The sequence below is a fragment of the Cheilinus undulatus genome, linkage group 16, assembly GCF_018320785.1.
Source record: "Cheilinus undulatus linkage group 16, ASM1832078v1, whole genome shotgun sequence".
In the NCBI taxonomy this organism is placed as follows: domain Eukaryota; kingdom Metazoa; phylum Chordata; class Actinopteri; order Labriformes; family Labridae; genus Cheilinus; species Cheilinus undulatus.
The window spans coordinates 2,279,338-2,305,704 of NC_054880.1; the positions used below are offsets into that span (position 1 = coordinate 2,279,338).

The 26,367-nt window shown below is 37.5% G+C and overlaps 4 protein-coding genes and 1 gene segment (V, D, J or C); all 5 read right to left on the bottom strand.

The window, feature by feature from the left end:
- LOC121523659 overlaps window positions 1-26,367 on the bottom strand; it is a 189,612-nt gene that overhangs the window by 79,804 nt on the left and 83,441 nt on the right.
- On the bottom strand, window positions 1,972-7,280 carry LOC121523542 (gastrula zinc finger protein XlCGF57.1-like). 2 transcript variants are annotated; one of them, XM_041808465.1, is made up of 2 exons: window positions 6,961-7,280; window positions 1,972-5,370 (listed from the first exon to the last, which is right to left on the bottom strand). In XM_041808465.1, the coding sequence occupies exon 2, from the start codon at window positions 5,159-5,161 to the stop codon at window positions 3,455-3,457; it is 1,707 nt and encodes a 568-aa protein (XP_041664399.1). In that variant the 5' UTR covers window positions 5,162-5,370; window positions 6,961-7,280; the 3' UTR covers window positions 1,972-3,454. The 2 variants fall into 2 exon arrangements, with proteins under 2 accessions (XP_041664399.1, XP_041664398.1); XM_041808464.1 differs by having other exon boundaries at window positions 7,164-7,271.
- LOC121523588 (zinc finger protein OZF-like) lies at window positions 9,066-15,585 on the bottom strand. The gene is made up of 2 exons (XM_041808522.1): window positions 15,469-15,585; window positions 9,066-11,011 (listed from the first exon to the last, which is right to left on the bottom strand). Exons 1-2 carry the CDS (start codon window positions 15,491-15,493, stop codon window positions 9,570-9,572), a joined length of 1,467 nt encoding a protein of 488 aa, XP_041664456.1. The 5' UTR covers window positions 15,494-15,585; the 3' UTR covers window positions 9,066-9,569.
- LOC121523449 (zinc finger protein 567-like) lies at window positions 18,480-19,318 on the bottom strand. The gene is given in 2 exon segments (XM_041808353.1): window positions 18,480-18,505; window positions 18,598-19,318. Coding segments are annotated over 2 exon segments (747 nt in total).
- LOC121523452 (gastrula zinc finger protein XlCGF57.1-like) lies at window positions 19,327-24,418 on the bottom strand. Its single transcript, XM_041808359.1, has 3 exons — window positions 24,284-24,418; window positions 22,365-22,466; window positions 19,327-20,681 (listed from the first exon to the last, which is right to left on the bottom strand). The coding sequence occupies exons 1-3, from the start codon at window positions 24,306-24,308 to the stop codon at window positions 19,327-19,329; spliced, it is 1,482 nt and encodes a 493-aa protein (XP_041664293.1). The 5' UTR covers window positions 24,309-24,418.

The following is a 26,367-nucleotide window of genomic DNA, read 5'->3' on the forward strand; positions in this document are numbered from 1 at the left end:
AAATGTTTGTGTTTGAAGGGCTATGTGATATTTAAAGCACTGAACCTCAGAAATCAACATGTTAGGACTGAAAACAAAAGTTATTTGCTGTTTCAGGTTATTTCTGCAGAAAAATACCAAACTTACAGAAAATAGTCTTTGTGCATGAAGGAGAAAGATTTCTTCTCTTCTGTTTTTATGTAATGTTCTTTGTATAATGGACTTATTTTTGTCTTGGCAACCTTTTTGAAAAACAAACTAATGCGAAGAAGAAAATCTACTAAACACAATCAAATATTTCTATCCTGTCACTCCAAAATCACTACTTTCCAGGGAAGAAATAAGAAGCTGTATTTTAAAAATAATTTAATACTGAATGGTCATAATCAGTGTATTTTTATTTATTTATTTTTACACTTTTTATTGGTTTAAAATTTGTATAACTCACTGACATATGTAAAGGTGACCAACAGCACTGATTTCTGAAAAAAAAAAAAAAAAAAGTCAAAATCATGCAAAATGGAGATACAAGGTTTCGGCTGAACAGCAGCAATTTTCTTCCAGCTCATTCAATCAGAAAAAAAAAATGATCAGAAAATGTTCTAAATTGTTTACACTAGTCACTTAAAGAGGCTTGGAGTATATAAAATTTTATTACAGCTCTTTATATTTACTTAATTTGATTCATTTAAATGTCTGAATCAAGTACGTAAATGCCTCTGTTATCTTCGACTCTGAAAGGTTAACTATCTGCAGTTTGTTGATTTATTAAATGAAATGTTTGATTAAAGGTAAACCTTTTGATACTGTACATCAAAAAATTTTATTTACTTAGTTTTAAGCTAATGATCTGACTGGTGCAGAGCTTGAGTGGTTCAGAAAGTACCTGCTGTTTGGACTGGTACTAAATTATCAGTCACATAGAGTGGGGAGGTTTTGGACCGACACCAGCCATTTATAAGTTATTAGATTCTCTTAATGAGGACAAGCTCAACTGGGCCACTCACTGAAGAAGGCAAATACAGACAGACAGACTGCAGCTTTCTATACTGAAGAAGTTGGCACAGGTGATCTCAATAATCAGCTACAGAAAGGAGAGCACATTTAGGATAAGATGAACGGGGAGAGAGGGAGAAAAACTTTGCGCAAAACATAAAACACAAAGACACATACCATACATCATCACTTCATTTAGTTCTACTTTAAAAATAGTGTCCCATTCTTAATCTAAATTGGCTGTAGGTGTGAATGTGAGCATGTCTAGTTGTTTGTCTCTGTATGCCAGTCCTGCAACTTACTGTCAACCAGCCCAGGGTGTACCCCACCACTTGCCCAATGGCTGCTGGGATAAGCTCCAGCCCCCGTGACCCTGAACAGGATAAGCGGTGTAGAAAATGGATAAATACTTTCAATACAGAATCATGAATCATGGGGTTGTAGATTTCGCAGAAATGTTTAAGAATGGCTCAGAACTATGTTCATAATAGAACAAAAAGCATTTTTAATGGTCATGAATCTGAATGAAACATCCAATATGGTGTTCCTCAAGGACCCATAAGGACCTTTATTTTTCCTAATATATACTGGCAATATCATTTCAGCATCAAATTCCACATTTTCATTGCTTTTTTGTAGATAATACTAACCTTTTAGTCACAAATTGCAATAAAGCAAATCTGATTAGAGTCAAAAATCAAGATCTTTCAAATAAGTCTACTTGGCTTCAAACAAATAGGTCATCTTTAAATATCAAATAGCATAATTTCATTTCATTCACTAAAGTTATAGTTTAGAGTATTTGGGTATTTACAAATGTTTTTGTTTTCAGTTTTAGCACCAAGTCACCAAAAGATTGACAGGCCGGTGGAAAGGTGTTTTTCTTTTTTTTTTTCTTAACCAAGAAGGTCTAAGCCAGGAGCAGACCACAAGACCATTAAATTTTTGTAAGAAATTCTTGTTTAAAAAACCCAAAAGAGACCTTTTTTTTTTGGACATTGTTATTTTTAATACTTCATAAGAGCCATTTTCCACTTGCCAAAGTGGCCACTTTGATTATTTGTATCTTCTGTGTCAATGAATGGACCAGAACAAAGAAATAACTTCAGATTTACTTACAAACATACACAGAATCGATCAAGGATGTAATGGAGATAGGATAAACAGCAGAAAAGTTAGAAGAGATCAGAATACATCAGGATTATCCAATTCTGTTAAAGCTGCAGGTGAGGGTCATGTAAGAAGGGTGTGTCAGTTACAGCAAAACTAGGAGAATGAAGAACAACACTGGAAGTAACCAGTGACTCAATGCAAGTATAATAACATCAGAAGCTTTACATGTGAAATTCCTCTGTAATCATTGCATTTAAAGAGAGACCTAACACTGAATCTCTGCCTCAGTGATCTTCTGCAGGTCACTCCTAAAACATAAACTACTTGAGGAGAACACAGGTGAAAAGGAATGACAATCTTTACAGGCTTGGGCAGTCTTAAATCTCACTGGAAAGGTCATTATATAGAGGATGATTGGGAGACACTTTCAGAGACAATTCAAATTTCATGGGTAAACTTTTCAGGCTAGAAAATCCATATAAAACTGGGAGAACCACAACCATGACATATCCATATAATCCAAAACATAAATGGAAATAATCAATTTTTCTCCTTGGGGTTTGATCCACAGGGTATTTTTTATGAGGGGTAATCAAATGTAACAAGTCTTTAAGACAAAGTAATTTACTTTTGTCACTGCTTGTTTAAGAGTGCAGTGCACTTGAAGATAGTTTTTAATTATGCTGCTTGTAATATTTATTACCATGCTCAGAGTAGCTGAGTGTTCTCTAGCCAGTAAAAAATTCAACTTCAAACCACAACTATTCAGAAAGTTGGCGGAAGAGTGTTAATTAGAAAATGGGAGATCGATCAAATCTGCTTTCAAAATCTCTGCATCAGCTCTCTGTTGCTTTAAGAATTTTAAAGTTCTGTTGGTTGGTTTTAAAGTTTTACAGCCCTTGCCTCACATACACTATAGGCCTTTGTTTCATTTTACATACCTGCCTGATCCTTAAGAGCCTCAATAATGTGCTTATAAATTTCTTCACATTGCTATCAATCCTTTAAATTGTAGGCTCTCTGGATGTTTTTAGATGCTAAAAACAGACAACTATTCAGTCCAGCCTCTTAAAACATTCATTTTATTGTCTTGCATGATGTTATAAAGTTTTTTTAATGCTGTTTTATTCACCTTTCACAGACCTATTTATTTCTTGGGTTTAAAAGTTTTGATTCATCAAATTAATTTAATCACATACAATGCTTTAATTCCTCTTCTGCATTTCTTTTTATTTCTGTTCTTTTCAAGGCACTTTAGGCTACATGATTTATGTATGAATGGTAAAAAGGTAAAAAGTAAGCTGAGTCAAGTAAAGAAGTCCTATAACATGTACTGGAAATGCAGAATTCTTTAGCTTAAACCTGACTAATTTTCTCTTGCTTCCATCAAACCATCATCACTGTTGCTGATATCAGACTCAGAAAAGTCTTCAATTGTGACCTCAATCTCATGTCTCTCTGTATCTGAGTTCCTGGCTGGTTCTGACCCTCCACGGTCCTCTCTATCAGCTCCTGCTTCCTCCTCTCTTGTCACCTGTGTTTGTTTCTGACCACCAAGACAACTGTGACTTTTTAACTGAAAAGGCCAAGCAAACCTTTGGTCACAAACATTGCAGATGAAGGGTTTCTCACCTCTGTGATGTGCCATGTGAAGAGTCAGATTAGATTTTCTGTTGAATCTTTTATCACAATAAGAGCAGCTAAAGGGTTTCTCACCCCTATGAATGGACATGTGCTTCGTAAGATTACCGTTTTGGTAAAACTTTTTACCACACTCAGAGCAGCTGAAGGGTTTCTCTCCTGTGTGGATTCTCATATGCAACGTCATACTTGCTTTTTGGCCAAATTTTTTACCACACTCAGAGCAGGAGAATGGTTTTTCTCTGGTATGAACTAAAACATGTCTAGTCATAGTTCTTTGACTGTTAAATCTTTTGCCACATTCAGAGCAACCAAAAGGTTTCTCTCCTGTGTGAATTCTCAAATGAGCTTCAAGATGACCTTTTTGTATGAAACTTTTTCCACACTCAGAGCACCTATGTGACTTCTTGTCAGTCTTTGTTCTCTTGCAATTGACATTATCCACAAAATTTAAATCTCCCTGATGTTGCTTTGACTCTGTCCTCTCATCAACACCAAGTTCAGTCTTGACATCAGTTACTGGTTGCTCATTCTTATCTGATTCTGAGATCTCAGCTTGTTCTAGCCCTCCAGATTTGTCTTGTTTAACTCCTGGTTGTGTCTCTCTTTGCCCCTCTTTGTGGTCTTCCTTAAGCTCTGGCACCTTGCTAGAAGTACACTTATGTTTCCTTAAGGAACTATGCCAAGAGAATCTTCGTTCACAAACATTGCATTGTAACGGTTTCTCCCCTCGGTGATGTGCCATGTGAAGTGTCAGATACATCTTGGCTTTAAAATTTTTATCACATTCAGAGCAGCTGAAAGGTTTCTCTCCTGAGTGAATTCTTACATGTTGTGTCAGCTGGCATTTAAAGCTAAATCTTACACCACACTCAGAGCAGCCAAAGGGTTTCTCACCTGAGTGGATTCTCATGTGTACATTCATACTGCCTTGTTGGGTAAATCTTTTACCACATTCTAAGCAGCTGAAGGGTTTCTCTCCTGTGTGACGTCTAATATGTTCTGTTAGATAACTTTTTTTCGTAAAACTTTTACCACACTCAGGGCAGCCAAACGGTTTCTCTTCTGTGTGAATTCGCATATGTACAGTCATACTTCCTTCTTGAGTAAATCTTTTCTCACACACAGGGCAACTAAAGGGTTTCTCCCCTGTATGAATTCTCATATGACTTTTAAGATAGCCTATGTATTTAAATGTTTTACCACACTCAGTGCATCTATGTGCTTTCTCATCTGTCAGTGTTCTCTTATCTTTGATGTTTACTGTTGAATTTGAACCTGATGTCTCCTTCCAATCTGTGCTGTCATCAGTCTCAGGTTCAGAAGAGTCCTCAGTCTTGACCTCAGTCTCTGGCTGTAAATCTCTCTCTGGATCAGAGTATCTGTCTGCCTCTGCTCTGCTTAAGTCCTCTCCATATGTTGCTGTTTCCATCTCTTCAGTTTGTCCCTGATAAAGTTGTGAGGGTGGAGGTTTCTCTTCATCATCTTCACTCTTCACAGGGACAGGAAAATAAGTGATCTTGATTATATCATCCTCCTTTGATTCTTGAAGCTGCACTCCCTCTTTATAATTCCACAGTTCCTCATGTTCTTCTTTAATGTGCAGAGGCTTGGAAAGCTGCTGGACTTCCACAGGAAAACCTAAGAAAAGGAAAAGAAAACATTAAAGAAAAAAAAGGAACAAGTTTTATTAACATTAGCAACACATGAGAAAGTCATACTTAACATTTTAAGTAAACACACAAAAAAATCAAATTTTCCATCAAATAAATTATCATTTTTTAAGTTTACAAGTTTACATCAAATTTCATATGTGTAAAACTGGTCACAAAGCAATTTACAAGAGACACATGATAGGCTAGGCCGGCCACACACTGGACGATTTCCAAAGATTTTTCATCTTTAATCCTCTGAACGCACACACTAGACGACTCAGTCAGACTGTCAGATCACTGGAGACCACACACCTGTCAACCTGCCTACGACCTCGCATGATCACGTGACTTCAGAAAAAAAGAAAACAAAACACGGATGTCTGTCCATATCCTCTTGCTGTCACTCCACAACAGGCTGCCCTGGCATGCGTCACAGGTGAAGCAAAAATCATAAAACATGGGAAAGACTCAGAACGAAATCCTGGCTGCAATTAAGATACAGTTGTGTTTATGGTTGTGAGCGGTGAAAGTATGTATGATCCGCCTGTGATGCTACCCTGTCTGCTCTCATTGGTTCTTGTGGGTACTTTGTCAGAGGCACCACGACCTAGAATCGCAAATATCAAACGTGCTTGACATTTACGATTCGGGATTTCGGAGGCAACGTTGTGATTTGGAGCAGTAAAACAATCATGTTGACACCACACACATGAGGATTATTCAGACAAATAGTCATTTGCAACGAGACTCCTCTCGTGATATGCCCCCGATCATCAGGGGAGGCAAATCTTGCCCCAAAGTGGGCTTAAAATCCTGTTGTGTGTGACCGGCCTTAGTTTTAATATTTTGTCCCCGTAAATGATACACAGCAGTTATTTAATTACTTTTATTTTCACTTCACAACCCCCATTTTTTCCAATTTAAAAGCATTTTTATCACCTTCTTTGAGTCAGAGACCCCTGGCAAAAGAATAGCGTTAAAAATAGGCATCGCAAATTGTTTTGATTTGTGTTGCATTTTTATTTAACCATCAGTCTATATATATATATATATATATATATATATATATATATATATATATATATATATATATATATAATCATTGAAAAGTTTGTTTGAGATGCCCTTTGTGAATTGGATTCCCGGAGTTGATGATGGCACTCTCTCCAATGCCAATGCTTTTATTTTCATGGCAGGGTCACGTATTGACCTTAAAGGCACACTTCTACGTATTTTGGCGTCAAGCCCACATCAAGAAGTCAAGAGACAGACACTGTACATCCTTTTAAGTGGTGCTCGACCACTTGGGCATACAGACAATGCCCTGCAGATGGTTTTAACATCTCAAAAATGTAGATGGTGCTAATGGAAGTCAATGGAGATACAAGTACTCACCTACTGACCAAGATCTGTATACAAATACACTGTGTTATGGCTTGTAAACAATCCAAACTCACTTTGATCAACAAAGGAAACTATGTCAAGGGAAATAGCCTGTCAGCTAGTTAGCTGGCTGTTAGCTAAGCTAGCACACCGTCACACAGTCTGCCTTATCAAACTATTGGGTTTAACTCACCGCAGGTCCGACGAGAATCGAGTATTCAACAGGAAAGTTCGGTTTCTGATTAACTCACTGCCATAAAGCTTACAGAACATTTGAAATATATGATTACCAGGGGCTAGCTGTGGCTATTACCACGCCATGTCAGATGTTAACGTTAGCTAAAGGCTCAGCTCTCTGAATCAAAGCACGTTAACATAAGAAGACAGAAAACACACCTGAAATATCCTGAAACTCTGACATTTTAACACACCCTGAAGTTAAGGGAGAAAAGAATAGTCAACCCTGAACACTTTTCTGTGAATTATCTGTCCCGATCATGCAAATACGCTTTGCTCGGCGAGAATCATTCTTCTTTCAGTTTTATGGCGGTTTACTGTCATTACTTAGAGGTGCATACTGCCACCTGCCGTACCGGAGTGTGGAGCATAGATTCTACAGGACAAGCATCCGATATTTTATAGAGTGACAGAAATAAATATTCCATTACTGTTTCCAGTGTGTTTTATTAACCCCTTCTCCTGCCTTCTTCTCCATTGCCTTTTAACAATGTCTTTTTAGTGTTCCTTTTATTGTGTTTTGTGGCGGTTGGCACCCTCAAGTTGTTTTATTGCCATAAATCATGCTGATTTATGCAGTTATTTACAGTCTTCACCTTTAAACCCAAGTGACCCTTTATATGAATTTTAAATCTGTAGCACCAAGGAGGAGCTGTCTCAAACGGCCTTACTCGGTAGCGCACAGTCCAGAAACAATTTGTCTGACAAATCACGTTTAAAGGTGCTATATAGAAGTTGACTGAGTGATTTGAGTTGACTTGTGTTATCACTTTTTTTATTCAGTTCTAAGGAGATAGCGACCACCATGTTCACCTCTAAGAACTAGAGAGGCTGCAGAAACAATAAATACACATTATTTTGGATTACAGATCAGCTATTTTTACTTCCCTTAATAAGTCTACAAAGTAGACGGCTTCAGCAGATGGCTGTGCAACATAAAGTGTGGCTCTGCACAAGTTTCCTGCCGGTAAATGGAAGGTCCTCACCACTGCAGCATTGCTTAAGCTCAAGGTGATTAGTACTGGGTCTTTAATAATATAATATATTGAAGAGTGCTGTGTAGACATGCTCTCTTTGTACAGTGTCTTGAATGTCAGTTGCAGATTGTTGCCATGCAAATAATGACTGATTGACTCTGACCATCAGTGGAGTCCAGACTGAAAATAGAGCAGTGTACTACTGAAATAGTTATCAGAGCAGAAGTTTTACCAGAGCGACACAAAGTATTGTACAAAAGCCTCCTCAGTAAGACTGACCAGAAACTGAACTGACTGCTGCAGCTGGAAGATACTGCAGACTAACACTTAATTGAGCACACAAAGATTCAGACATGCAAAATTAACAAATTAACTTGCATAATACAACACATTAAAAAAAAAAAAAATATAGTCAAGAAAGTGAAAAGTGGATGCACAAACTCAGAAGCCACTCTGCACAGGTGTCGTCAGCTGAATTTATTAGATTTCTACAAATATCCAACAGAGGTGACCCCTAAAAACTAAAAAGCCCAAACACCAAAGGCACAGCCATCTCCACTTTCAAGAAATCAGAATAACTCGATCATTGTCCTCAGTTCTGTAAATGATATAACTTGTGGAAATAAGAGTAATACAAACATACACCACAGTTACAATATGCTTTAAGAGAACAGGTCAAAGGTCATAAAATGGCCCATTTGGATCTCTAGGAAGTTGGAAAAAATAAACTTAAATATTCTGAATAAAATGAGTAAATAGAAAGAAAAAAAAGACTTTATCTTTCAATCCACAAAAGAAAAAAAACATTGATAAAAAATGATGTAATCAATTAAGAGAGCCACTTTTCATCAGCAGAACCTGCTCTGAAAGGCTCTGTCACCATTTCATTAAGAAACAGTCAGAGGGTTAATTTTGGAGACAACAAATATCATGATCTTACTTTTTCTAATTTGCATACATTTCTGAAATATTGTTGACTGGAGCAAATTAAAAACCGTTCATCTGAATAATTGGAACTATAATGGAAGTGCTGTATATGTCTAACAGAGCAATCCGATAATTAGTATGATTACTTTTACAACAAGTAATTTTCTAGGTGTATTTCTTACATCTGTGCTTTAATAGCATAGTAAAACAAAAGTTTGTGAGAAACATCTACTAATCAATACATGTCTAATTTCAAAAATAGCAAGATCATTGTTTTTCTCCTGTGTGACTTTCAAATGACAGCTTAAGTAACGCAGTTAAAATGGTTACTGATTGATCACCAGTATTACTTTCCATAACTCTCATTGGAATAGCACAATCTCTCAACATAAAACTGACAGTCTCTGTACTCCAGTAATCATCATAAAAGTCTTCAGTTTCAGGTACAAAGAAGTTTTCTGTGGTAACCTCTATGGTTACGTCTTTCTCAATCTGATTTCCTGGCACCTTTTAATCCTCCACAATCCTCAACATCAGCTCCTGTTTCTGTTGGTCTTTATAGTTTCTCTGTTTCTATGATTGCTCTAAAGCATGACCCCAAACACACTTGAGACCTCTTAACTGAGAGCGCCCTGAGAATCTTCTGTCACAAGAGTTGAAGCTAAGGTTTTTCTCCAGTATGAGTTAACATGTGTTTATCCAGAGTTCCTCTATGTTTATATTTTTTATGGCACACAGAACAGCAATAGGGTTTCTCATCTGTATGAGTTATCAAATGTATTTTCAGAGCGACTTTAAAGGCAAATTTTTTATCACACTCAGGGCAGCTAAAGGGTTTCTCTCCTGTGTGAGCTCTCAAATGATCTGTCAGTTGACTCTGTTGTTTAAAACCTTTACCACACTCAGAGCAGCTGAAAGGTTTTACTTGTTTGTGAATTAACATGTGTTTGTTGAGACTTTCTTTGCGTAAAAACTCTTTTCCGCACTCAGAACACCTTAATGGTGTCTCTTCCATATGAATTCTCATATGTTGTTTCAGATGTGTTTTGAGGCCAAATCTTTTTCCACACTCAGAGCAACAAAATTGTTTGTCTTCTTTGTGAACGTACATGTGTTGGGCCAAGTTTTCCTTACGAATAAACTCTTTACCACACTCAGAGCAACTGAAGGGTTTCTGTCCTGCGTGACATCTCAAATGTTCCGTCAGATGACGTTTACGTCCAAATCCTTTACCACAATCCGCGCAACTGAAGGGTGTCTCTCCTGTGTGCATTCTGACATGATCTTCCAGGTTATGTATATGCAAAAATCTTTTGCCACACTCAGGACAGCTGAATGGTTTCTCTTCTACATGTGTTGTCAAGTGTCTTGTCAGGTGACTTTGATGTTTAAATCTTTTGTCACATTCAGGGCAGCTGAATGGTTTCTCTCCTGTGTGAGTTCTCATATGAACTTCAAGAAGACTTGCATATTTATAACTTTTGCCACACTCTGAGCAACTGTAGGTTTTCTTCACCATATGGACCGCCATGTGTTTATCCAGCTGTACTTTAACCTTGAAACTTTTCCCACACGTGGAACACTTAAATGGATTAACACACAGAGGACAGTTGTGGCATTTCCCATCAGTCTTTTGTCCCTGATCTCCAGCCGTTTCCACAGAGTTTGAACCTAAATGATGCACTGTTGTGTGAGTCACAGGGTTACAGTCTTCAGCCTCAGATTCAGAACAATCTTCAATGATGACCTCAATCTCATGCAGGAAATGTCCTCCTGGATCTAAGCTCCTGGCTTGTTCTGATCCTCTGCAGTCCGCTCGATCAGTTCCTGTTTCCATCAGTCCATTTTTCATGTGATGATCCTGCAAAAACGTTGGTTTCTCTTCATCATCTTCATTCTTTACAGGAACAGGGCTGAAGGGAAACTTGATATCAGCCTCCTCTTGTCCTTGAAACTGCTCTGCTTCCTGCATCCACAGTTCCTCTTGTTCCTCTTTAATGTGTGAGGGCTTGGCGTCCTCCTGATCCAGACTGGGGCACCACCCCTGCTGCTCAGGAGGCTCTTCTTTACTTACCAACACCATCCTGATGTCAGTGGGAAGCACTAAAATACAGAAAGAGCAATCAATACAAGATGCAAGATGATTTTCAAACCAAATTTGCATTTTAAGCTCCTCCTCTACTGACATTTAAATTACATAAAGCTTTATTAAAAATGGTCTTTAAGCACACATTTGTTGACTTGACATGGTATACTCTCACTGTCATCTACGATAATAATGATAATGGCTCCATTTTTTATATCTAAAAACACAATAAACTGTGGTACATTTCTTTGTTTGACATGAACCTGTTGTCATTAAAATACTGCTACTATAGCTATTTGTAAAACAAATGGGGCATTGGTTCATATACAACTTTACAGGATAGACCAGTTACATTGGAGACCTCTTTCTCATGATACCGAGTCAAAGCATCCAAGCAAACACAGCTCTGACACCGGGAGGAGGGGGCGGGGCTCTCTGGTCAGTGAGCGTGTGGGTTTGCTCAGCTCTGGTCATAGAGTCAGAGGGAACGAGCAGAAAACCAGGGCTCAGGAATTAAATACATTCATGTTAACAAGATAAATAAAACAAGGTTATTTACTTTGTTTAATAAAGGGACCAGGTAGAGACCTGCTCCACAGGGTATCCTTAAATGACTTCTGTTGGGATCTGGTGCTATATAAAAAAAATACAATTAAATAAAATTGACTCAATGTTGGGGGGCACCCCCCTTATGGAATGGTAGGAGAAACACTGACCTCAAATTTACAATATAATTAGCTTTTTACATTTTTTTAAAAAATTATTTCTGTTTCCAGGAATGCACTCTAAAATTTTGCATTTTTGTTATTATTATTACTATAATTAAAAGGTGTGCAAAAATATTGATCAAATAAAATAGCGCAATATTTCACGCAGTACTGTATCAGTATCTTAAAAATTTTTAATTGATATTTTATAAATAAACAACTTACTTTGTTGGTGTGGTAGTTTTGTGATATAATTTCAAGGACTGTGTTTTTAAACTTAAATGTTGTTTGTGGGAAGATCAAACTGCTGGAAATGTTTGTTTTTCTTTAGCAATAACAACACAGCACTATTGCAGCTACTTTTTAGAAAAAAAAAAAAAAAGTAAAATTAAATGAACCTATTAAAGAAAATCTGGATACAGAACACAGTCAAGAACACTTCCAACATTTATTCAACCAGGATAAGTTTCAGGGCTCGAGTGAGACTCTTTGTCAGTCCTGGAATTTCAAGGCTCAGACCAGCCCTTTTTTGTTACTAACCTTATACTGAAGATTTACAATTGTGAATTAAGTATATTTCTTATAAGGTTAAATGTTAATAGTTTAAAGGGGAGCATTAAAGGTTACTTTTAGTGTTCAGGTAAAGATATTCTGGAGCCAATTTTGTCATGTGCAACAGTTCACACACTGTGGCATTGGCGTTGTGTTTTACTGATAACAGTTATACTGAGCACAACACTGGGGCTTAGCCCTGCTACTGACACAAAAATCAAATTTAACAAGGCCAGGTTAAAACCTAGTATATAGCTGATTGCAACTACCTGGGATTTCTATTGAAATGCCTGACTGAATTGTATGTTCTTGGCAGAATGGTTTTTTTGTTGGGGTTTGTATTTGTGCTGCTTCTTATGTCTGTGGGTTGAGAATTGAAGAATCCCAAAAGTTTAAAACACAAAGCTCTGTCAGCAGGAACCAGCTTACCTGACATGCCAGATCAACTGATATCTACTGCATGAATATATTTGACATACATCTGGGAAAGCTAATAAGATAAATAGCACTGCTTTGTCAAAATATTTCCCAAATAAATCAAACTCTAAATGGAGCATGGGGACAATAAATAAAGCATAAAACCAAAAGAATGACTAAATTTTACATAATGTTTTGTATAAAAGCTATGTTACACAACCTGGTAGTGTCCTTATTTAAATGGAATTTATTGTTACTGGTGACTTAAATCTATATAACTCTATTTTCTCCCCTCTCTTTTCATGGAAACTGAATGTTGCATGAAGCCCTGAGCAATGTCATCCCCCCTCCCCTCCTGCTTGTCTTTTATCGCATCTGATTGGCTACACAGAAACACATGCCCCTCCACAGACACATCGAGTCAACCACAGTGCTAATGTTGGCAGAATGGTAAGGAGAAAATATCCTCCCATATTTCGGTGCTCTTTGTGTGGGGAGGGGACACATCACTAGAGGAGAAAACATCCAAAACATCTTCTCTGCCGAGAGAAGTTTTCAGCTAACACGGCAGCAGGTCAAAAACCCTTCTGAAACAGACAGAGAGTAGAGCAAAAAACATTTCTTCTGTCACAGAGAGCTTTCAGTGTTACTCTCTAGGCTTGTTTCAATAAAGGAATGCTGTCAATTCCTGACAAAAGTGAAGCTGTGGCTAATCCTGAGCTAATCGTTCCACTAGCAGGCCTTATGTACAAGCACTCACACAACAAGTAGCTTAACCCTTTCCCTCTATCACATACTCATGCTGAAGCAGGTCAACAGAAGAGGAAAAACATCTTTCCCAACACGAAAAGCTTATAGGATTGTTTTTATTCTTTATTTCATACAGAGATGTGGTCCAGTTCTAGTAAAAAGGACGTAATGCTAAAGCTTTATCTAGGGTATTTACAGCAGTGGAGGCAGCCATTAGAGGGCTTTCAGTACAACTAAACCCTGCCCATAGCCTAACTATGTATGTATTGCTCTATTTGCCTCCGTGGACTCAGCCACAGCTGACGGCATTCAATACAAGCAAAGCCAGCTCTGTATGGTATGACTCTGAAAGTAGCATCACTATGTAGGGCTGGCCTCAGTGGTCAGCCAAAAATGTAAGAATTACTTTCTCAGGTTAATGAAATTCACTATTGAAAAGGAATAAAACCATTTATTTTATAATTTTGAATCATTAATTCAAAATAATATCAGTGTGGAGTTCAAATGGTGAGGTCATTATTCTGTGAAAAAATGATGCCATATGTGGGCCTTATTTCAGGACGAAGGCATGAAATGTTATACACACTGGTTAAATTGCATCTCTCTTTGAAAATCGGAGTAAAATGAGTCGTTAGAGACATTGTTCAGAAGAACAGTGTACTTTGGTTAAAAAGTTAATTGGAGGGGAAAACATAGAAAGAAGTGCAGAAAATAATCAGCTGCTCGGCTAAACATGATTTCAAATGCTTTAAAATGGCAACAAAAACCAGAAAGGGGTGAAAGAAAATGAAAAACTACCATTCAAATGGATCAAAGAGTAGCCAAAATGGCAAAGACTTAGCCAAAGATTAGTTCCAGGGAAATCAAAGAAGGTCTGTGAATACTGTAACAATTAAAACATGCCTATGTGAAGCCAAGCTATCAGCAAAAAGCCCCTGTAAAGTCCCATTGCTGAAACAAAAAAAACTACATGTGCTGCTGAAGAGGTTACAACTTTCCAAAGAACGTATTGACCGGCCTCAAGAGAGATGGTGCAACATTTTGCGGACTGATAAAAGCAAGATTGTTCTTTCTGGGTCTATGGGCCAAAGACAGTTTGTTGGCCCCCAAACCCTGAATTCAAGCCACAGTACACTGTGAAGCCAGTGACGCATCATGATATGGGGACTACAAGATATGGCTTACACTGTGTTATTGTGGGGATGTGTTTATTTGTATTTCAGAAGTTGAATATCTTGCTCTACCTCACCTAACCAGTAATATAGTATTTTAGTGTTGCCATTCAATGCCTTTCACCATAGGTATTTGTTTCACCAGTGATCTGTTTTGACACCATCTACTGGAAATTTTAGATGTTGACAATCTCGGCAGGACATTGCCTGTGTGCCCAGGGGTCAGGTTCCTCATGGTCAGTTCTACTTAAGAACCTACAGCCTCCTATCCCGTTTGTTTACTTTCCTGATGAGGGCTTGATGCTGAAACGAGTCGAAATATGTTTTAAGGTTAATATAGACTATGCCATGAAAATAAAGGCATTTTAAAGTTTGAAGAGAGTTCCTTAGTTCTGTCTTTTTCATTGACTTGCGTGAATTGATGTTATGCCAACAACAGTAATGTTTAAGCAGATACACATGACTCGGATCCGCAGTGTGTTGAACAAAGATAAACAGTTATCAATCATACAAACTCACTCGGATCAACAAAAGAAAGTGTATCGAAGAAAATGACCTGTTAGCTTCGTTAGCACACGGTCACGCGGTCTATCTGAACTCAGACACTTTAAGGTCAGTTTTGAACAAACCTGAGGGACATTTCGGACCAACAGATCGCGTAAAGGTGAAAATACACATGCGTGATAGAAACCACTGACAATCCAGTTGGAAAAGAGGCTTTGACTGACCAACTGCCGGATCCATTATATTGAAAAACGAATACATGATTAGCAAGAGCTAGCTGTGGCTACTACCGCGAAATCCTCGTTAGCTAAAGGCTTAGCTCCCTAAAACGTCTAAAGTTAACACGTCGCCAGTAGAACAAAGAAAACATACCTGAAAGATTCTCAATTATGGACATTTTTCACACGCCCAAGAGTCAAATAAGGAAACGACAAGTCGACCCTGTTCCAACCTGATGCAGGATCATCAAAAAAGCTAACTTCACTCAGCAGGAAACGGTCTACATGACCCGGAAGCAAAACTAGCAGTTCCTGCACGCATGCCTTGCCTTCAGAGTAAAACACCTTATAACATGAGTTCATAAACAATCAAAACAACCAGTTTCATCAGGGAAAGACATTTCCTTGTAATTATCGTCACCACGTGTCTAAGGGCTTTTCTCAAAGAGAGAGGCATACACAGATTATGCAGTCAAAGGTGTAATAGCTAACCAGAGAACTGGACAGCTAGAGAGGCAGTAATTTGAAATTAAATTATAAGGTATAATGTCTGAATGTGTGCACAGTACCTTCATATATCAATACAAATAAACAGACTCTTCATCTTCAGCTGAGCTGATTTTAATCAGAAATGGAAAGTAACTAAATAAATGTACTCAAATTGCTGTAACTGAGCAGGTTTTTCGGTACTTGAACTTGTTGGAGTACATTTAGAAATCAGTACTTTTACTTCTTCTTCTTCTATGAAGTTGACTCTCTGCCCTGTTCTTGATGGAGGAGACCCACTTTGCCACAGGTTTTAAATAGTTATTGAAGCTTTGTCAAATTGAAACATATTTTACACTTTCAAAAGTGTACTTTAACTATGTTCAGTGTAGCCCCGATACCTTATAAGTGTTAAATTTAACTATATGAGTTTATTTAAAACTGTCAATTTTGTTGTTTATCTAATTTTATCACATAGGTGTGACTTGTACCAGAATAACCTGTTTGAAGATTTGTTCTCTTGTTGTTCTTGCCAATAAGGAGAAGTCGTACAGGGCATTTTCCAGTAGATGGCTGCATGTGTTATCTTTTATTGGTTGGGTGTTGTAACTTTTGGATGAAACCAACTGAGGAACTTTAAATAGAATGATAATGGCACAAGTTGGAAAACGTAGAAGTAAAAGTATTGGTCTATTAATCAAGTAAAGTAAGTAATTTTACACACTGTGCATTTCCCTACTACAAATTGACACCAAGAAAATATGGACCTCCAGCCATGTTGGTTTAGGTCAAGGTACACCTATAGTAAAGTGAAATGCAACAGCTATTTTTGTATGTGATGTGGAACCAATCTGTCACTGTGTGCTACTGATCGCCATGTGTTGTCAAAGCCCTACAACGGCCAGTTTCATGGCATTAACAGAACAGCAAGAAAGTCCTAACTTTTACCTCTATTATCTTAAAAACCAACCCAGTATTAGATGCTATTTAAAATGTTGTGAAGTATAATACTTCCTCCAAAAGAAAAGTAAAATTTCTGATTTAAAAATGGACAAACAAACAAACAAACAAAAAAACCCAACTACTCAATTATAATAATTTGAGTAATTCTCTTTTTTTAAAATTGATTTTAACTCCTGATAATAACTACACATCATTCAATGCAATGGCTGAAAAATTAAAGTTGGCCATTTGCTAAGTTTCTGTAAAACCAGCTGTGGCAATGTAAATGTAATTGTATATCATGGGCTACTTTGCAACCCTGAAAGGAGAATACAATTGAACTCCTCTCCTGTATCAACACCCTTTCCCCTATTTTTTTGTTTTCTTCTCTGGATCTTCAGATTTCAAGGGATAGGTTACATTGACTATAATTATTAGAATTTCAAATGTTAAGGTGAATTTCAGAACTGTTCAACTTGAGTTGATATAATCACTTCAACATATACTGATGTTTCTTTTGATATTATTTTTGCTAAAACTGGTTTTACAATGGTCAGTTTATGGCCATGCCAGCATAAATTTGTTGTATCTCTTGTGATTTAGTGACTCTGACTGAGTGGCGCTCATACTGAAGATTCAGCAGTTAACTACTGTAGGAGTTCTCATTGTGGAAGTATGGATAGTGAAAAAGCATCACACACAAAATCCTGAACAGAAACTGGACTGACTGCTGCTCCCATAAGATACTGCAAAGACTGACACTTCAGTGAGAACACAAAGATTCAAATATGTGCACTGTAGTTTACTGTCCTGCAGCCTCAGTGTCTTCAAAATAAATTACCTTGCATAATACCTAACAGTGGCAATAAAAGATAACACATTTATTTTTTTTTCAACAAAAAAAGATGCAAAACAAGTGTCTTAAGCTGACTTTATTAGGTGTCCAAAATGTGCAGACAGAGATGACCACTAAAGATAAAAATCGTACATCTCAAATGGACAGCCGGCATCACTTTTAAGAGTTCAGAAGTAACATAAACATGATTCTCAATTCAGTGACTGACTTGTAAAATTACAAAACTGCTGTCAGAACAGCTCATCTTGGTCTCACGGAAGTGAAAAAAATCAAAATGGAGTTACAGCATTCTAAATAATATGACTAAATATGTTTTTGGGGCAGCCTTTAATATCTCTCTAACATTGAAGGATTCTCTCCAATCCCACTCACACTGAGAGGGAGGGTCTGACACAGACAGCTTATGTACAGGCAGCACTGCTGTAAATTGTATTCACTGTAACATGGACAAGCATATACACAAAAAATAGCTAGAGACTGAAGATTGGACAAAGACACATCTTAGTCAATTGCACCTTCTAAATATTAAGACCTCTCACAGGTAATTTAAGGCATTTTTAAAGATCTGTGGGAACCCTGTATAACATTATTTTCCCTCTTTAAGTCAAATTTTTGATAATATAGAGTTAAGTTGAAAATGTTTAGCAATAAAATATATAACAAAGGAAATAGCCTGATCATGAAATTAGCTTAGGGAGCACACTGTCACATGGTCTCTCTGAAATCAAACATCATTAAAGGATGGCAATTCCCATGCACAATAGATGTCGCAGATAATACCATAGAAAACGGGCTTCTGATTGATCAATTGACTGCCAGATCATTCTTATTTCTAAAATATAAAAAGCAAGAGCTATTTCTCTGATAACCCTGATACATGGCTACCAACAAGCTTGGGACATCTCTACTGAAAATGCAAAAGAGTTTTTGTCACAAGATCTGCAGATGGGGACTTTTCTCTTGTATGGATTCTCATGTGTCTATTCAAATTGATCTTACTCCTGAAGCTTTTATCACACTCAGAACAACAAAAGGGTTTCTCTCTCATGTGAGTTCTCGAATGTTGCTTCAGAGCAAATTTTTTGCCACACACCGAGCAGCTGAACAGTTTCTTAACTTAGTGAGTTCTAGAATGTTCTATCAGATAACGTTTGGCGTTAAATCCTTTACCACATTCAGGGCAGATGAAGGGTTTCACTTTTTGGTGAACAAAGGTGTGTTCGGTTAAACTTGCTTTACGAGTGAAACCTTTACCGCACTCAGGACAACAAAACGGTCTCTCTTCCATGTGTGTTATCAAATGCTTTCTCAGACCATCTTTGGAGCCAAATTTTTTACTGCACTCTGAGCAACTGAAGGGTTTCTCTCCTGTGTGAGTCCTACAATGTTCCATCAAAAGACATTTCTGTATAAATCCTTTACCACACTCAGTGCAGATAAAGGGTTTCACTTTCTGGTGAAGAAGCATGTGCTGGGTTAGATTTGCTTTACGAGCAAACCCTTTTCCACATTCAGGACAACAAAAGGAACTCTCTCCTGTATGAGTTTTCAAATGCACTTGCAGTCGACAATTGAAATCAAATCCTTTACCACACTCAGAGCAGCTAAAGGGCTTCTCTCCTGTGTGTGTTCTTGAGTGTATTATCAGATATCGTTTATGGTTAAATCCTTTACCACACTCAGAGCAACTGAAGGGTTTCACTTTTTGGTGAACAAACATATGTTCGGTTAAATTTCCTTCTGAGCAAACTCTTTATTGCACTCAGAGCAAACAAAAGGTTTCTCTCCTGTGTGGATGCGTATATGTGCAGTCAGGTGTTCTTTACGATCAAAAGCTTTATTGCACTCAGGACAGCTAAAAAGTTTGCCTCTAGTGTGGCTGAGCATATGTCGGGTAAAGGTGTCCCTGTGGATAAACCTTTTACCACATTCAGGGCAGCTATGGGGTATCTCTCCTGTGTGAGTTGTCAAATGCTCCGTCAGATGGCGTTTCTTTCTATATCTATTGCCACACTCAGGGCAGCTGAAGGGTGTCTCTCCTGTGTGAATTATCAAATGCTCTTTTAGACTTTGTTCCTTTCGATATCTTTTACCACAATCAGAGCAGCTGAAGGGTTTCTCTCCTGTGTGACTTGTCAAATGAGCCTTAAAAACACTTTTATATATAAAACTTTTGCCACACTCAGAGCAGTTGAAGGGTGTCGTTCTTTTGTGAGTTTTCAAATGTTCTCTCAGATAACGTTTCTGTCTAAATCCTCTGCCACACTCAGGGCATCTGCAGGGTTTCACCTCTGTATGAGTTCTTAAGTGATCTGTCAGATGACCTCTATATCTAAATCTTTTGTCACATTTAGATGTACTGAAAGGTTTTTTCCCTTTGTGAGTTCTCAAATGAACCTTGACATGGCTTTTACAATTAAAAGTTTTGCCACACTTAGGGCAGCTGAATGATTTCTTCAACATCTTACTTCTATGTTGTGCCAAACGTTCATTTATGCTAGATGGTCTACCACTCTTAGAGCAGGCTCTTGTATGAATTTTCATGTGTACAGTTAGATAACTTTTCCTTTTGAATATTTTACCACACTCAGTACATCTATGCATTTTTTCAATATTCTGTAGTCCCTGATCTTTAAGTCTTTCCACCGACTTTAAGCCTGACTGATACACTGTTGTGCACTTCACGTTGTTACAGTCTTCGGCTTCGGGTTCAGAAGACTCTTCAATTGTGACCTCAATCTCTGGATGTAGGTCTCTCTCTGAATCTGAGTTCCTGGCTTGCTCTGACCCTCCAAGGTCCTCTCCATCAGCTCCTGTTTCCATCTGTTCAGGTTTTATTTTTTCAAGTGGCAAGAACTGAGGGGTCTCTTCATCATTTTCACTCTTCACAGTGATTGGGAACTTGATATCAGTGTCCTCTTGCCCTTGAATCTGCTCTGCATCCTGACTGATCCACAGTTCCTCCTGTTCCTCTTTAATGTGTGGGGGCTTGGTGTCCTCCTGATCCAGGCTGGGGCTACATCCCTGCTCATCAAGAGGCTCTTCTTTACTCACCAATATCTGCCTGATATCAGCAGAAAGCACTAGAATACAAAGAGAGCAATCAGTGGAAGCTGTCAGATTATTTTCAAACCAAATTTGCGTTTAACACGTCCCCTAAAAGTCTTATTATTCACCTTCATCTCATTAATTATTTTAAATACAGTTAAGTGTGAACTGTTTCTGTTTGTCTGTTTGTCTGGGCCTTTTTACCCCTGGTAATATACAGCTTTCAGGCCCTTGGGACCTCATAGCATGTCTATGGGCTTGTGGCAACATTACCACCTGCCCAGACGGTACCCTAGGCCATGCTTACTCGCCTCATCCGCTCTTTACTCTGCCCTAAAGATATGGATTTTATTTTTTCAACAGATTAATTTCCCATCCCCCTGGTAATATGCAAGGACATGCAGAGCACAACTGGTCTAGTGTCAACCCTCCCAATGATGACCTCAGGCAGCTAACTTGCCACATACATACACATACTTACTTCAGTGTCAAGTTTTGGCCCAAACATGCCTAAGCATTCTGCACAATACTGTATGTAAAAAAATAACATATATAAGAGCACAACCTTCTCTGATAAGGAGAATCATATTCTTACTTCAATACTTGACTTAATATTTACTGTACTAAGTTTTGAAAAGGAAAGGAAAGTTAACATAGCTAAACTTGCTGATTTTCAGTGGCTTCAGACACAAATCTTTAACTGCACGACTTGCCTGGAGTCAGGGTGACTTTTTAGTCTGATCATGTGTCGTGATGCAGTGTACAAGTGGAGAGCATGACCAGCTGCTCTTGGATGTTCACAGATTTCTGACATGTTTGATATTTTGGTCATACAACTTCACTCACTTGCACAGTGGGAGCAGAACCATGAGCAGATTCTCCAACTTTGGGGCATTTTTTTCTTTTGTAAACTGTTGGACAGCTCTGTACATCACCATGAAAAAAGCAAAAATGGCTTTTTGATGCGTCTTCTTTAAAAAATAAAAGAAATAAGCAAGAAATAGGCATGCCTGCAGACCTCTAGCTTATGTTTGTTATAGTTTTGCTGTTACTCATAAAAACTGGTAATGCCATTTGTGTTTGAGAGAGAGAGACTGTGAGAGCTGTTTTGTTGCTTCAATACAGACGCTGATCAAACTTCAACTTTCATGTTGAAGATTTTTCTAAGTAAACTCCATTGACATATGTCACAATCACTTCCAACTTCAGTCTTAAGAGTGTAGGCAATCCACTCAGGATGTGAACAGCCGTACAGTGTTAGCACATCAATCGTGCATGATGGACGTGCGTCCTACATGGTTCAGCTGCACAGTGTCAGCTGACACGGCACCACAACCACAACTCTAGAGTCAGCCTGAAATCGCACACCAGAGAAATGCGTCATAAGTTGCTGTAGAGACATTCACTGAAAAATCTGTGTTTAAATTTCCATGTTTATAGTGTGCAAACTTTAAAATATAAGTGTCTGTAGGCCCTGCTGCAGTCAAACTGTGTGAAACAGCCTTTTGTAAGTCTGAAGGCCAGACTTACAAAAGGATTTCACGGGTTTTGCAACCACTAACAGTCTGCACATTAGGCAGTAAGATATCACCCTTGAGAGCTGCAAACACCTTCCCAAATCCACTCAATGTAAAAATGTCTATCTTATGTTAGAATAATGTATTTCCGCCAATGAGCTCCACTTTCAACACAAAAGAACATCAAATACTTTGACTCACATGGATGACCGCTGTCCATTGATTCAGAAATATCTGAATTATTTGTCCATGTGTCCGTGGCAATACAGTGCATTTCTTGGGAAGAAATCTGATATAAAGTACCTTGAGAGACAAATGGGACAAGTTTCATCAGTGTTTCATCATCCAGCAGAAAATCATCAAGACAAAAACAGGACCAACACTGCATACATAAATTAGTGAAGATGCTGGCCTGCCATCAACATAAGATGTCTTGATAAATATTGTTCTAAAAAGACAACTGAAAGAGTTCTTCCTCCTTTAATTACTCTGTTTAGACCAGGGGTGTCAAACTCAACCACAGCAGGGGCCGGATTCTGGTTCTAGGTCTAACCTTAGAGCCTAACAGGGTCAACATTTAACCATAACTGTCAACCTCATTTTCACCAGTAGTAAAATATGGGTAAAAAAACAAACAAACAAAAAAAAAAAAACAGCAGTGGTGATAAATCATTTAAAATAATAATAAAAAATACATCCAACTTATTAGTTCAAAAGATCAGAACATGATATCAAAAAAATATATATATATATTGTTCTTAAAGAGCAAAAACATGAGGAGAAAGTTGAAATCATAAGTTTAAAATGTGAAAATATAAGATCGAATTTGAAATCATGAGCTTAAAAGTCAAAATATGACTCAAAATTTTAAATTGTGAGTCTGATAGTTCAAAATATGGGATTAAAATGCCAAAATTAGGAGTTGAAAAATGCCAAAATATGAGCTAGAATTCAAAATGATGACTTTAAAGGTCAAAAATATGACTTAAATTTAAAATTGGGGGTTTAAAAGGTCAAAACATGGTAAAAAAAGTAAAAATTATTTATTAAAAATGTCAAAATATGAGAAAAAATTGAAATCATAAGTTTAAAAGTCAAAATATGGGATTAAAAAGCCAAAGTAAAGAGTTGAAAAGGTCAGAATCGTACTTAAAATTTAAAATTGAGAATCTAAAAGATAAAAATGTGACATATAAAGTCAAAATTATGAGTTGAAAATGTCAAAGTATGAAATGAAAAGTCAAAATCATACGTTTGAGTCATAATCTTGAGATGCAAAATTAAAAATATGAAATAAACAACAAATATTTTTTCCCCCACATTCTTGACTTTTTATCTAATTTTTCTTACTCTTTAATTTTTTTCAGATTTTCATGGCTTAACAGGGAAATTTTAAATTATCATGGTTAAGTTCACATTATTATACTGGAGGAAATCAGCAAACCTCATACTGGTGGGCCAGTAATAATACAAATATGATAAGATCTTGTGGGACGGATATAATCATTCCATGGTCCGGATATGGCCCCCGGGCCTTGAGTTTGACACCCCTGGTTTAGACAAGGAGGTCACTTCAGAAATCTGGCCAATATAGTTATAATCTTTATTCTGTTATTCTGATTTATTCCACATTGTATCAGAATCACATTATTCACATCCACACTGTTGTCATGCAATGTAACGGCATTCAGGCATTTTTGGCCAACTCTGCCTTTTCATTTAGATCTTTTATATCACACCAACAAAACAATATCAATCTATCAGTGTGTTATGGCTTATAAACAATCCAAACTCACTTTGATCAACAAAGAAAATCGCAACGGAAATAGCCGGTCGGCTAGTTAGCTGACTGTTAGCTAAGCTAGCACATCGTCACACAGTCTGTCTAATCAAACAGTTGGGTTTACCACTCCACAAGTACAACGAAGATCAAGTATACAACAGGAAGGTCCGACTTCTGATTGACGCACTGCCATTTAAGTAACATAACATCTTAAATATATAATTACCAGGAGCTAGCTGTGGCTAATACCACGCCATTGCGGATGTTAACGTTAGCTTAAGGCTCGGCTCTCTGAATCATTTAGAGTAAGCACAATTACAGAAGATAAGACACAAACCTGAAATATCCTGAAACTCTGACATTTTTAACACAACCTGGAGTGAAGGGAGAAAAGAATAGTGAACTCTGAACACTTTTGTGTGAATTGTCTGTCCCGACAGGACGCCGGATCAAACAAATACGCTGTGCTCGGTGAGAAACCGTCTTCTTTCAGTCCTATGGCGGCTTTCAACCATTACTTAAAAGTGCATACTGCCACCTAGTGTACCGGAGTGTATAGCACAGATTCGACAAGACAAGCATCCATAGAAATTATTGACATCAATTCATTTTGTCGTTACCAAAACAATCTGGTAACAGCCGTAACCTTACCATATGTTACTGTGACCGTGAGACTTTTTCGGGAGTGACCTTTTTCGCTAATTAGTCCCAAAACTCAGTGTGAAAAGATGTTCTTGAATAAAAACGGTGCATCTTTCAATGAAAGCAAAAACATTTATTTACTAGCAGAAATTATGTGTTTTGGTAGTGACATTCTTAAGAAATACATTTGATTTTTCAGACATTGCAATACAACTTAAAAACGGTACTACTTCTGTAGGCTACCCACCATTTGGCCTTTTATAGAGAGGAAGCCTTTCTTTGTTGTTGGTAAAGTTTTGGTGTTTGTAGCTGAAAACAGGTGCCCCCCCATGGACCCTAACTCATCTTGTTTCATATGTGACATGAAAACATGGGGCAGTTTTTAATTGACGTATATTTCTTGAACTCACAACAAAACCGTACATTCTACAAGTCTTAGTCATATGTCCCCATTTTATTTTACTCTGTTTTGCTGGGCAAGAAGTACAATTTGGTTAATTTGCTGAGGTCTCGTCTTAAGTATCTTGTTATTTTAGGTGGAAATATCTCAAAGAAAGTTGTTTTTCTCTATAATAATGTATCATTTTTTAAAAAGAATTTAAAAAATACCAACATTTACATTATAAAAGTACAACAGACTGAAAGTGAATGTTTGATTGCATGTCACCCAAAAGTTTTGGCCTGTCTCTTTGTTCAGTCATTTTTTTTTTTTTTTAAATCTAATCTTTAATCTGTGAACTGCAACATTTTTCATTATATCAAAAAAAAAAAAAAAAAAAAAAAAAGTTGTGGCGCACTTCCCATAACGGAAGTGGTGGTGGGTCCTATGGGTGGACCAGTTGAGAACCACGGATTTAAATGATACTTTCAGTCATTGAAATTTAGGCATTAGAGTTTGGGACAGCCACTTGCTGCCACTTTGGAATGTGTTGTCGTATTGGAAACAATAGTTAACTGTAATGTGTATTGTACAGAAAGAAAATGTCAAGAATAAAGTCAAAAAAGTGAAACGAGGATGCACAAACTCAGAAGCCATTCTACACAGGTGTCTTCAGCTGACTTTATTAGATTGCTACAAATATCCAACAGAGGAGACCCCTGAAAAATAAAAAGCCCAAACCTCAAAGGCACAGCCAGTTCCACTTTCAAGAGATCAGAATAACTCGATCATGGTCCTCTGGTCTGTAAATGGTATAGCTTGTGGAAATAATAGTAACACAAACACAACCACAGTTACAAGATGCTTTAAGAGAACAGGTCAAAGGTCATATTACAGTCGATCTAGATCTCATGAGAGTGGGAAAAAAATTCAAATGGAGTCAAAATATTCCAAATAAAATGCTCAATATAACTCTCATTGGAATAACACAATCTCTCAACATAAAACTGACAGATAGTCTCTGTCCTTCAGTAATCATCATCAAAGTCTTCAATTTCAGGTACAAAGAAGTTTTCTGTGGTAGCCTCTATGGTTATGTCTTTCTCAATCTGATTTCCTGGCACCTTTTAATCCTCCACAATCCTCAACATCAGCTCCTGTTTCAGTCGGTCTTTATAGCTTCTCTGTTTCTATGATGGCTCTGAAGCATGACCACCACCACACTTGAGACTTCTTAACTGAGAGTGCCCTGAGAATCTTTAGTCACAATCGTTGCAGCTAAGGTTTTTCCCCTGTATGAGTTAACATGTGTTTATCCAAAGTGCCTCTGTGTTTATCTTGTCTATGGCATACAGAACAGCAGTAGGGGTTTTTCTCACCCGTATGGGTTTTCAAATGTA